This window comes from Phocoena phocoena, chromosome 20 (genome assembly GCF_963924675.1).
Source record: "Phocoena phocoena chromosome 20, mPhoPho1.1, whole genome shotgun sequence".
Lineage (NCBI taxonomy): Eukaryota > Metazoa > Chordata > Mammalia > Artiodactyla > Phocoenidae > Phocoena > Phocoena phocoena.
This window is the reverse complement of record NC_089238.1, coordinates 43,965,886-43,978,815: the sequence shown is the minus strand read 5'-3', so window position 1 is coordinate 43,978,815 and position 12,930 is coordinate 43,965,886. Positions and strand designations below refer to the sequence as shown.

General features: G+C 44.8%; 1 protein-coding gene across 1 annotated transcript in view; it reads right to left on the bottom strand.

The window, feature by feature from the left end:
- ZFHX3 (zinc finger homeobox 3) overlaps window positions 1–12,930 on the bottom strand; it is a 165,478-nt gene that overhangs the window by 42,099 nt on the left and 110,449 nt on the right. The window contains exon 4 of the mRNA XM_065898718.1: window positions 7,636–7,716. Within this exon, the coding sequence (XP_065754790.1) occupies window positions 7,636–7,716 (81 nt within the window). The remainder of the gene's footprint in view (window positions 1–7,635; window positions 7,717–12,930) is intronic.

Genomic DNA, 12,930 nt, shown 5'->3' with positions numbered 1-12,930 from the left:
TGCTCATGGAACATTCTCCAGGATAGACCATATCTTGGGTCACAAATCAAGCCTTGGTAAATTTAAGAAAATTGAAATCGTATCAAGTATCTTTTCCAACCACAACGCTATAAGACTAGATAGCAATTACTGTAAAAAATACAAACACATGGAGGCTAAACAATACAGTACTAAATAACCAAGAGATCACTGAAGAAATCAAAGAGGAAATCAAAATATACCTAGAAACAAATGACAATGAAAACACAACAACCCAAAACCTATGGGATGCAGCAAAAGCAGTTCTAAGAGGGAAGGTTATAGCAATACAATCCTACCTCAAGAAACAAGAAACATCTCAAATAAACAACCTAACCTTACACCTAAAGCAATTAGAGAAAGAAGAACAAAATAAAACCCAAGGTTAGCAGAACAAAAGAAATCATAAAGATCAGATCAGGGCTTCCCTGGTGGCGCAGCAGTTGAGAGTCCGCCTGCTGATGCAGGGGACACGGGTTCGTGCCCCGGTCCGGGAAGATCCCACATGCCGCGGAGCAGCTAGGCCCGTGAGCCATGGCCGCTGAGCCTGAGTGTCCAGAGCCATGGCCACTGAGCCTGAGCGTCCAGAGCCTGTGCTCTGCAACGGGAGAGGCCACAACATTGAGAGGCCCGCGTACCGCAAAAAAAAAAAAAAAAAAAAAAAAAAAGATCAGATCAGAAATAAATGAAATAGAAACAAAGAAAACAATAGCAAAGATCAATAAAACTAAAAGCTGGTTCTTTGAGAAGATAAACAAAATGGATATACCATTAGCCAGACTCATCAAGAAAAAAAGGGAGAAGACTCAAATCAATAGAATTAGAAATGAGAAAGGAGAAGTAACAACTGACACTGCAGAAATACAAAGGATCATGAGAGATTACTACAAGCAACTATATGCCAATAAAATGGACAACCTGGAAGAAATGGACAAATTCTTAGAAAAGCACAACTTTCTGAGACTGAACCAGGAAGAAATAGAAAATATAAACAGACCAATCACAAGCACTGAAATTGAAATTGTGATTAAAAATCTTCCAACAAGGGATTCCCTGATGGCGCAGTGGTTGAGAGTCCGCCTGCCGATGCAGGGGATGCGGGTTCGTGCCCCGGTCCGGGAAGATCCCACGTGCCGCGGAGCTGCTGGGCCCGTGAGCCATGGCCGCTGAGCCTGCGTGTCCGGAGCCTGTGCTCCGCAACGGGAGAGGCCACAACAGTGAGAGGCCCGCGTACCACAAAAAAAAAAAAAAAAAAAAAATCTTCCAACAAACAAAAGCCCAGGACCAGATGGCTTCACAGGTGAATTCTATCAAACATTTAGAGAAGAGCTAACACCTATCCTTCTCAAACTCTTCCAAAATATAGCAGACGGAGGTACACTCCCAAACTCATTCAACGAGGCCACCATCACCCTGACACCAAAACCAGACAAAGATGTCACAAAAATAGAAAACTACAGGCCAATATCTCTGATGAACATAGATACAAAACTCCTCAACAAAATACTAGCAAACAGAATCCAACAGCACATTCACAGGATCATACACCATGATCAAGTGGGGTTTATCCCAGGAATGCAAGGATTCTTCAATATACACAAATCAATCAACGTGATACACCATATTAACAAAATGAAGGAGAAAAACCATATGGTCATCTCAACAGATGCAGAGAAAGCTTTCGACAAAATTCAACACCCATTTATGATAAAAACTCTCCAGAAAGTAGGCACAGAGGGAACCTACCTCAACACAATAAAGGCCATATATGACAAACCCACAGCCAACGTCGTTCTCAATGATGAAAAACTGGAACCATTTCCTCTAAGATCAGGAACAACACAAGGTTGCCCACCCTCACCACTATTATTCAACATAGTTTTGGAAGTTTTAGCCACAGCAATGAGAGAAGAAAAAGAAATTAAAGGAATCCAAATCGGAAAAGAAGAGGTAACACACTGTCACTGTTTGAGATGCCATGATACTAAACATGGAGAATCCTAAAGATGCTACCAGAAAACGACTAGAGCTAATCGGTGAATTTGGTAGAGTAGCAGGATACAAAATTAATGCAGAGATCTCTTGCATTCCTATACACTAATGATGAAAAATCTGAAAGAGAAATTAAGGAAACACTCCCAATTTACCATTTCAACAAAAAGAATAAAATACCTAGGAATAAACCTACCTAAGGAAACAAAAGACCTGTATGCAGAAAACTATAAGACACTGATGAAAGAAATTAAAGATGATACAAACAGATGGAGAGATATACCATGTTCTTGGACTGGAAGAATCAACACTGTGAAAATGACTCTACTACCCAAAGCAATCTACAGATTCAATGCAATCCCTATCAAACTACCAATGGCATTTTTCACAGAACTAGAACAAAAGAATTTCACAATTTGTATGGAAACACAAAAGACCTCGAATAGCCAAAGCAATCTTGAGAAAGAAAAACGGAGCTGAAGGAGTCAGGCTCCCTGACTTCAGACTATACTACAAAGCTACAGTCATCAAGACAGTATGGTACTGGCACAAAAACAGAAATATAGGTCAATGGAACAGGATAGAAAGCCCAGAGATAAACCCATGCACATATGGTCACCTTATCTTTGATAAAGGAGGCAAGAGTATACAATGGAGAAAAGATAGCCTCTTCAATAAGTGGTGCATGGATGGACAGCTATATGTAAAAGAATGAAATTAGAACACTCCCTAACACCATACACAAAAATAAACTCAAAATGGATTAAAGACCTAAATGTAAGGCCAGACACTATAAAACTCTTAGAGGAAAACATAGGCAGAACACTCTGTGACATAAATGACAGCAAGATCCTTTGTAACCCACCTCCTAGAGAAATGGAAATAAAAATAAACAAATGGAACCTAATGAAACTTAAAAGCTTTTGCACAGCAAAGGAAACCATAAACAAGACGAAAAGACAACCCTCAGAATGGGAGAAAATATTTGCAAATGAAGCAACTGACAAAGGATTAATGTCCAAAATTTACAAGCAGCTCATGTAGCTCAATATCAAAATAACAAACAACCCAATCCAAAAAATGGGCAGAAGACCTAAATAGACATTTCTCCAAAGAAGATATACAGATTGCCACCAAACACATGAAAGAATGCTCAACGTCATTAATCATTAGACAAATGCAAATCAAAACTACAATGAGATATCATCTCACACCGGTCAGAATGGCCATCATCAAAAAAATCTACAAACAAGAAATGCTGGAGAGGGTGTGGAGAAAACGAACTCTCCTACACTGTTGGTGGGAATGTAAATTGATACAGCCACTATGGAGAGTGGTACGAAGGTTCCTTAAAAGACTACAAATAGAACTACCATATGACCCAGGAATCCCACTACTGGGCATATACCCTGAGAAAACCATAATTCAAAAAGAGTCATATACCACAATGTTCACTGCAGCTCTATTTACAATAGCCAGGACATGGAAGCAACCTACGTTTCCATCGACAGATGAATGGATAAAGAAGATGTGGCACATATATACAATGGAATATTACTCAGCCATAAAAAGAAATGAAATTGAGTTATTTGTAGTGAGGTGGATGGACCTAGAGTCTGCCATACTGAGTGAAGGAAGTCACAAAGAGAAGAACAAATACCGTATGCTAACACATATATATGGAATCTAAAAAAAAAATGGTTCTGATGAACCGAGGGGCAGGACAGGAATAAAGATGCAGACGTGCAGAATGGACTTGAGGACACGGGGAGGGGGAAGGGTAAGCTGGGAGGAAGTGAGAGAGAGCATTGACATATATACATTACCAAATGTAAAATAGATAGCTAGTGGGAAGCAGCTGCATAGCACAGGGAGATCAGCTCGGTGCTTTGTGACCACCTAGAGGGGTGGGATAGGGAGGGTGGGGGGGAGGTTCAAGAGGGAGGAGATATGGGGATATATGTATATGTATAGCTGATTCACTTTGTTATACAGCAGGAACTAACACATCATTGTAAAGCAATTATACTCCAATAAAGATGTTTAAAAAAAGAATAAAATAAATGTTAGGAATGAATGAATGAATGAATGAGTAAATAAATAAATAAATAAATAAATGGAAACCAGGAATCCCATTCCAATGTAAAAATAAATAACAAAAAATATTTTAGTAAAGCTTATCCATTCTTGCACCAAACCCCAAAGTATATAATCAATAGCTGAGAAAATGCCAATTATCCAGGTCCATTTGAAATATTATTAATCTGCATCCTGAGCAGCCACTAATCAACAGAACAAATTGTGAAATCACTATTTATTTATTTGCCGGGAGGAAGCACTCCCCAACACGTTTAATCAGATAGGAACAGCTCAATTTAGGGAGTGAATGGAACAAACGCAGACATGTTTTATAAAATACTAAGGATCCCAAAGAAAGCTCAGGAGAGGTTGCTGGCACCTAAATCGATTCCAAGATCAAATCGGCCCAAGTACCTTAATAAAGGCTGTCATTACACACTCAGACAATATAGACAAAATTATGCTTCAGGTCAAAAGAGGATCGCTAGCAGAAGTCAGGGAAGAATTTTCCCCTCGCCCTTTGCTACTGTGAACTGGCAAGATGCATCTCTGAGTTATTCACTCCCCCCCTCTCTCTCATACAGATAAAGATTAAGTATGTTCCTTGAATGACTGAATGAGAACGTGGAGCCTTATTAAAGACACTGGATTTTTGGGGTGCTCACTTTAAGTCTTCATGTAGTCTCCTGACTGCCCGGCATGTCTGCCAGTGCTGTGAGGACACATTCCCACTGAATTATAAACACTTTGAAAGAGATTTAATTGAACCACCCCCAACAAAGCTTGCTGTAACCTGGTGTAAGGATTAGAGTAACACATACCAAGTGCCCGGCACAGAGCCTGGCACACAGTAAGAGCTCCGCAGACGGCTGCTACTTCTTGTTGTTCTCTCCGTGTCCTCAGCACACAGAATGCAGGACACGCGCCACGTGCCACCTGCACAATCCCATGAAATCCTTCTATGTTGGTCCCCTCAGCTGCTCAAAAACACTGCCTGGCAACAGTTTTACATTCAAATGGGAGGACCCGAAGAGAAACTGCCACTAGGTTTCCTCATTTTATTCAACTACACTGAAAACCAAACCAAAAAATCCCTCCTGATACAGAGTTACTATATGCCAGGCACTGTTCCAAGCTTCCCATATTCAAATAACCCTCACAGCAATGCCACGGAAGTGGGGGCTGTTCTTAATTCCCATCTCACGGGAGAAAACTGAGGCACGGAAAGGTACCTGCAGTGAGGTCTCAGAGCTAGTACATATAGCAGAGGCAGGATTAGAAACCAGGCACCTGTGGGCTTCCCTGGTGGCACAGTGGTTAAGAATCCGCCTGCCAGTGCAGGGAACACGGGTTCGAGCCCTGGTCCGGGAAGATCCCACATGCCACGGAGCAACTAAGCCCGTGTGTCACAACTACTGAACCCGTGTGCCACAACGACTGAAGCCCGCATGCCTAGAGCCCGTGCTCCGCAACGAGAAAAGCCACTGCAATGAGAAGCCCGTGCACCACAACGAAGCGCAGACCCCGCTCGCCACAACTAGAGAAAGCCCGCGTGCAGCAACGAAGACCCAAAGCAGCCAAAATATAAATAAATAAAATAAAATAAAAGAAAAGAAAAAGAAACCAGGCACCCAAATTGTGAAAACAAAGGACGGATTGGCCTGGAAGGTGACTCAGTCTTCAAACCGTGTCTGTGAAATCCTCTTCCCCAGCTCACTTCCTCCAGGCAGATGTGTATTTAAACACTGCTGCCTGCAAAGTCTGTTTAGATCTCGCCATCTTAATATTACAGCGAAGTCTGGGATCCTGATCCATGCGAAGCAACACAGGACAATCCTCCCCACACACTGAACGGCCTTCGAGCGCGGACCTCCATCCCCTACTCACTGGTCTCACCTTCCAGATCTTCCTAGGGAGCTAGCTCACCGTGGCCCTCAGTAGTAGCTCAAGCAAAGGCCTCTGGACACCACAGAGCCCAGTTCAAAAGGGGGCCATGAGCAGCACAGATGGTAAAATTCGTCCAGTGTGCCCGCCAGTCACTCAGCTACCAGGATGCCCAGGAAATGCAGGACAGCGACACATCACCTGCGGGGCCGGATCCCTACCAATACTTAGAAGCTGTTACACTCAAATTTCTCTTTTCTAGGCTGAACAGCCCCAATTTCTTTCAGTGTCTTCTCAGAGGCAGCATTTCTCAGCCTTCAGTCATTTTCATTGCTCTCCCCTAGCCTCTCTCCAAGATTCTGTATCTTGTTTAAATAGTAAAGGCCAACAGTGAACATGATTTAAGAACAGTCATGCCTGGAAAAGTAACAAAGGTCCAACCAGTATGGACTCCAGAAAGGAAATATTTCCTCAAAAAACAACAACAACAAAGTATTACAATATTAATAATGGAAGGCAGTAAGAATTCGGTTGACCAAATAAAATAAATTCTGTTGCTTGTCATATCATTTCCTCTAATTATAGTCGTGGTTTCTGGGAGACTTCTCTGTCCCAGTAAGTCTTCTCAGAAATGGCCCTGCTAGCACTGACATATATACACTACCAAACGTAAAATAGATAGCTAGTGGGAAGCAGCCACATAGCACAGGGAGATCAGCTCGGTGCTTTGTGACCACCTAGAGGGGTGGGATAGGGAGGGTGGGAGGGAGGGAGACACAAGAGGGAGGGGATGTGGGAACATATGTATACGTATAACTGATTCACTTTGTTATACAGCAGAAACTAACACAACATCGTAAAGCAATTATTCTCCAATAAAGATGTTAGAAAAAAAGACTTTGCTCCTCCTCAAAAAAGACCTAAGCTTTTCTTCTCAGTCTCAGCAATTCCTTCCCTTGATACAGAAATCCTATCATCTTGTGAGAAGGTCATTCGCCCCTTCTCTCAACACCAGCTTTTCCAGAAATAGCACTTCCTTTCCTGACTTCTTCAATTTCTCCTGCTTTTGGTAAGACATCCTCCTGCCTGGCTGTGCCGCCTGCCTCCGCTTTGAGGCCAAGGTAGGACACCATGAACACGCAGAGCTGCCCAGGCCCCCAAATGCAGGATGAAGCCCACCCTGCACTGCTGACTCCTTAGAGATTCAGGGGTGACACTGATCCAGTTCCACACAGCAGACCCCTCCATGGGGCTTGGGAGCAGGTGGGACAGGGCCCTGGACCTTCCATGGAGGAAGAATCGCATCAAGGGCAAAACAACAACGGGGAGGAGGTGCTAAAGAAATGTGACCTCAACACCAGCAGCCTCTAGGACAGGGCCAAACACCTGGATGCTCGCTCGATAAACAAGCTGGTTTGGGGGCCATTTCAAACAACTTAAAAAATTCCTTAATATAACATAATAGGAGAAGGAAGGTGACTAATGAAAAAAAGCGAAAATGAAGTCCATCTCCCACCGACACAGAAGCAGCCTAGCCGTTCTGGGTAGATTAAGGATGCTGCGGCCCCCTGACCTGTTGGCCTCACTCCGCCAGGGGAGAAACGCCGGGGGCCGGAGGGCAGCCACACAGCCTACCTATCCACTTGCTCTGGTCCTTCTCGCCTCCACTCTCCTGGTCTTTAGCAAGCTCCTCGGGGTCAGCAGCCGCTTCACCGGGCCCTTCAACATCTTCAATGGCTTCTTCTGAAAGAGAAGAAAAACCAAATGTCAAGGATTAAAAGTAGACAGAAGATGAAGGACTCTTGCCTCCTACTGCAAAGAAGTACCAACCACAAAACACAGGCAGCCAATGAGTGTCCCGCCTCCCCTCCCAGTGACCCCTGAGAGGCCGACCGCACTACGGACATGCGAGGTCTGGGTAAGCGGCGGGGGCTTTCCTTCCCCACTCGTTGGCGTGAGACCACAACTTGCTCTAGATGTGCAGAAACTAGGTATTTCCAGATGGGTTCTCAATGCCCCATTTGAGCTTTTCTCATTGAAAAGCCAATCCCGTTGAGGAAATAACTCCATCTGATTACCTGAAATCGCATGCAAGTCTTTTACACTTGCAAACGCAAAGAAGGAGCCACAGGTTTGCTTCTTGCCTAGCTCCTACCACGCTGCGAACTGGCATTGAACTAGACTAGACCCAATCTTTGACCCCTCATAAGGCCTCTCGGTGCCTGTGCACCTGCCAGACCGTGGCGGGAGGTTTCTACAGTCATTCATATTCTGAAGAGTCACAGGGTATCAGCGATATGATTTCATCAATGTGAAGAGGTCTAGAAAACAAACATCTGTGGGCACGCCAGGCATCCGTGGCGAGAAGCTAGATTTGTAGAGAAAGGGGAAAAAGTTTATATCAGAATCATACACCTCCCTTTGAAGTCATTCCATTCTTTACCCACCACTGGCTTAAAACGAACCAAGGAAATTCTCTCCAGCTCAGCACACAGTACTTTAGTGAAGGGAGAAGAATGGTCATTTCCAACATCAGGTTACTCACGACGTAAAATGCCACTTGCTTGCCGGAGTGGGAACGAAGAGGGTGAGATTCTCTGGATGCTGAGGGAAAGGAAGTGAGACGTTTCTCCCCTGATCTACCGGCCTCTGGATCACTATCTACAACATTCATTAAGAATGGGCTAAATGAATGAATAAGGCAGGCAAACCAAGGTGGGTTGATGATTAAATTATCAGGAGACTTTGAAGAGCTCAACTTCCTGAGTGTAGAGACACTGAAACCCAGCCACCCACGTCTGTCACCCGAGGCCAGCGCTAGACCAGATCCACGGGACCAGAGGTGATGGTCCAATCTAGGTCCATGAACTTGGAGTTACTCCAACATCGCCCTAGGTCCCTCTAGCCCCAACTCTACTTTTCAACATTTCAAGGTGTAATACCCTCTGACCCTCCAGAAAATAATTTCTAAATCTCATCTCACAAAGGAAGTAAAAAGAGTTCAAAGTAAATTGACCTCAGAGGGTATATAAAACACTTGAGGAAGAAAGTATCTATTTAGACCCAGATTTTCCTAACTCTTCCCCAAAAGACACTGGAAGACCAAGAGCTGGAAAACGGAACTAGGGATTAGGGAACATGTCTTCATTACCACCAAGAGGGGATGTATGAGGCAGTCATGGGGAACATGGGTGAGAGGAGATACTGCTTATTTTCCTCTCCAACTAAGAGCCTTCCACAAATAATTTCTATGTTGCCTTTCTGTCTCACTGCACAGTCAAGTTAACATCAAGTCTCCCCACGCCCACCCCTAGTTCAAACAGAGAAGAATCAGGCAACCTGGTTTGAAGTCAGTCAGATATACAGCACCATATTAACACGGTACATCCTTTAGTGGAGGAAAAAAATATATACGAGGTGTTAGTTGAGCTATAATAAGCAAGTTACACAATATGCTATACGTACTGTCTTAATTATGTCCAGGCAGGATGTTCAATGCACATCTTTAGGCTTTTGATAAAACTATTCAACACTGTAATTACAAAATCCATCTTTGAAAGGTTATACCAGCATTCAGTCAATCAATATCAAATTGGGTCTACCCAAAGTAGCCAGGTCTCTTAAAACATACTCAACTGCCCCAACATATCCTATGACACAAAATATCTGTATGTATCCATACATTAATCAAATGTGATTACACAAAGAGATGAGTCAACGGGCCCTCCTCTCCAGGACACACACACATTATCACCCTAGATGGAGAGTCTGACACCTACGAGACAGGGAACACCCTGATGCGATGAACAGTGTCTGAGGGCGCTGCTCTGCAGAGGACGGAAAAAACTTACCCACTGGGAGGCTAGCTCCAAGGCCGGTGCCTCTCTCCTATGTATTATGTGGGCTGCAGCCACCCAAGCCGAGAGTTAAGAACTCATGGTCATTCTGGCACTGACCTCAGTTCTTTGAACCTTCCTGAACAAAACTATCCAGAGACAGAGACTGAAGAATGAGCATATGATTCATGCAATGAGCAAGGAAACCGCACGGCCCGTTGTGACTATTCCCAGAGCCCTCGTCCTATGAGCCTAGTTGGGTCTTTGCTTTCTTCCCTCCCTGCCCTGCTATAAGCAGAAAAGTGAAGGCAGCTGAGCTCCAGTGAGAGGGCAGAGGATAGAGGCTGACTCAGGAACTTCTTTTGCTTCTCTCTTTTTCTCCTTTTTTTCTTAAAGATTTAAAAATAAAGTCCTCTTCTCTTTAAGTTTTTAGATTTAGTATTATCATTTATGATATATTAAACACCAAAAAGCTGTTATATGCCTTGTGGAAGAAGAAATGATTGAGAAACTCCTGGACAAGCCAGCTTCCTTCACAAGCAGATCAGTGTCCTCACCCCCAGCTAGAAAACCAGGTCCCCTTCAGCCAAGCAGGTGCTCCCCTGCAGTTCCACACGGGACCTACAGGTGTCGCCCTCTGCATGGCGAGGCCTGGAAGGGCAGCTAGCTGCAGGAGGCAGACACCGTCTGGGCCGCCTAACCTGAGCACGTGGAAATAATACACGTCTTCAAGTGAACTGTCTAGTCCCGGGGAAATAAAATAGGACAGTCATAAGCAGTTACACCATCTGTCTTGATACCATCATCATCAACAGCAAGAGGAAAAAAACAGCTCTTTAAAATGGATGAAAGCCCAGGCTGACAGTAACCAGAAAACTGTGAGCTCTGAATACCAATAAAGGTAGAGATACGATTCAAAAACAGAGATATAAACTATGAATTCGTCTGGACAGCTTGGGCCCACAGTGCTCTGTAGGTGGGGTATGTTTTATTGGTTCCCAAAGCCTCCTGTAACCTCACTAAGACCAGGGCCTTGGGCACCCACGGGCAGGGCCTGAGTCTCCCCACGCCAGAACACGTGGGAACCAGGGGCAGGATGGCATCCAGCTCTGAAACACTCTGAGCTCCCACGGCTGGTTAGGTGGCCCACGTCCCCTTTAGGAATGTAGATTTGATACCCACGCACTCACAGAGCACAGAGTAGAGGGGAGGCTTTCTCCCTGCCGACCACAGAATACATTTTCTCCCCCTGTGAAGTCAATGGCAACTGGCTGGGGTCATTACAGAAGTCTGGGGGTTTTTTTCCCCTATAATATCAGCTACTGACAGATGGTGGGAACAAGTGAAGACCTGATGGACGACAATCCGGTTTTATCTGGAAGATCCTGTTTTTCCCTCAGAAGACAAAGTGACTTCCCTTCCCCAAGACAGACAACAGCCACTGTGCCAGTTTTCAGGCCAAAAAAAAAAAAAATCAAAACCCTCTTCTCCCCAAAGAATTGAACACTATTTCAGAACCCAACCGGAACACACAAGGAATGCGTTCTCAGGGGCGCAGCCAGGGCCGGGGTGAGGAGGTCATCTCTGCTCCCCACGCCCGGCCGGTTCTAGCAGGAAGCAGCAGGGCCTGCACCTCTCCGGCCGAAGGTCTGTTCTTCAGGACACTCCAGACGAGGCGCCTCACACCACCCCCACCGCAGACGCCTGCTTCGTGGCTACACCCCACAGGAGCCCTCAAACTCGGGCACCCCTCCTGTTGGGCTATACTTTCATGGTAAAGGGTTAGGGAAATAGAAGCACATCTTGAATAATTGTGAAGTCTGGTGTCCCTTCTGCCTTCAACTTCCATGTAAAAGACCGGCTGAAGGCCTTTAAAAAATCTATTTCCGTCACCACCTCTTTTTTTTACAACTGCTTCTCCCATACAGCGCTCACTAGCACTCGCTCGTGTCTCCTGGTTAAGGGCAGAGCCCTCAGGTGTAAGAATTTCAGCAGATAATACAATTCTAAAAGGGAAGGGTTCCTAGGACAGCTTAGGTTTCGGGGGTGATGATACCACAGCTCCAGAAAATTTCCCTTCAGTCAAGGTGGTTTTGCTTACCCCAAACGCAAACTGTTCTCTTAACATACCTTACACTTAGCACGTTGGTGAAGGTGACTGCATGACTTCCCAATTTGTGGTGACGTCGGCTCCGGAAGGAGGTGTGTGCGCCAACTGGCAACCCCATAGGGATTTGCAATGATTTTTATGAACAACCTGGAAATTGGTCTGTGGAAGGAGCACGAGGCAGAAGCAAAAACAGAGGTGGCATCAGTGCAAAGTCAGCACCCGCCACCACCGCGCACACTCCGAGTGCGGCACCCAGAAAAAAACGCGACAGTTGCTAAAAAAGGATACTGTTCACCAAATAACTAGGGCTGAGGTCCGTGTCCGCTGGGCATACTTTACAAGTCACTTACAGACGTGAAGGAAGGGGAGTCCATCAGTGACTGAGATTAGTCCTAACTGTTCCTAACTCTTAACGGGATAATGTGGACTAAGTTAAACCTTCCCCCACACCTGGCAAAGCCCCCCCACTGGGCTTCGAGGGCAGAAATTTGGAAATTCTCCTAAGAACCAGGGTGTCCGTACCCAGGGCTCAGGCGACCGCGTTACTTAAATAATACGCCAGTCTGGGATCCCTGAAGAATGAAATTCTTCTTTCCCTTTTCTTTGCGGGGAGCAATGTTTGAGGGCGGGGGGCGGTAAGCTAAAGTGCGTTTGCCTGTCGGCAGGCTCAAGAGCTGAGAAACATTAGCTGTCATGAACCACAATCAAATCAGGTTTGAAATATTTAGCAGTGGCTTGGAAAATGCGGCAGTGCAGCTCTGACAGGCGAGATGTGCACAGACACCCACTTTCCATTATAATGGAAATATCAGGCCTGTTCTGAATATGTATAACCCAGAAAAATGTATTGATTTTTCATTCGGCATTAAAAAAAATGAAATAGCCTGCAGCTGTCAAAAGCCTTTTGTTAAAAGCTCATCTTTCCTGGAATGAGGTTTACCAGAAACAAGTTTTAATTGTGTATCGGACTTCTTCTTTGAAAAACAAAATAACAAATCTGCTTACTTTGAA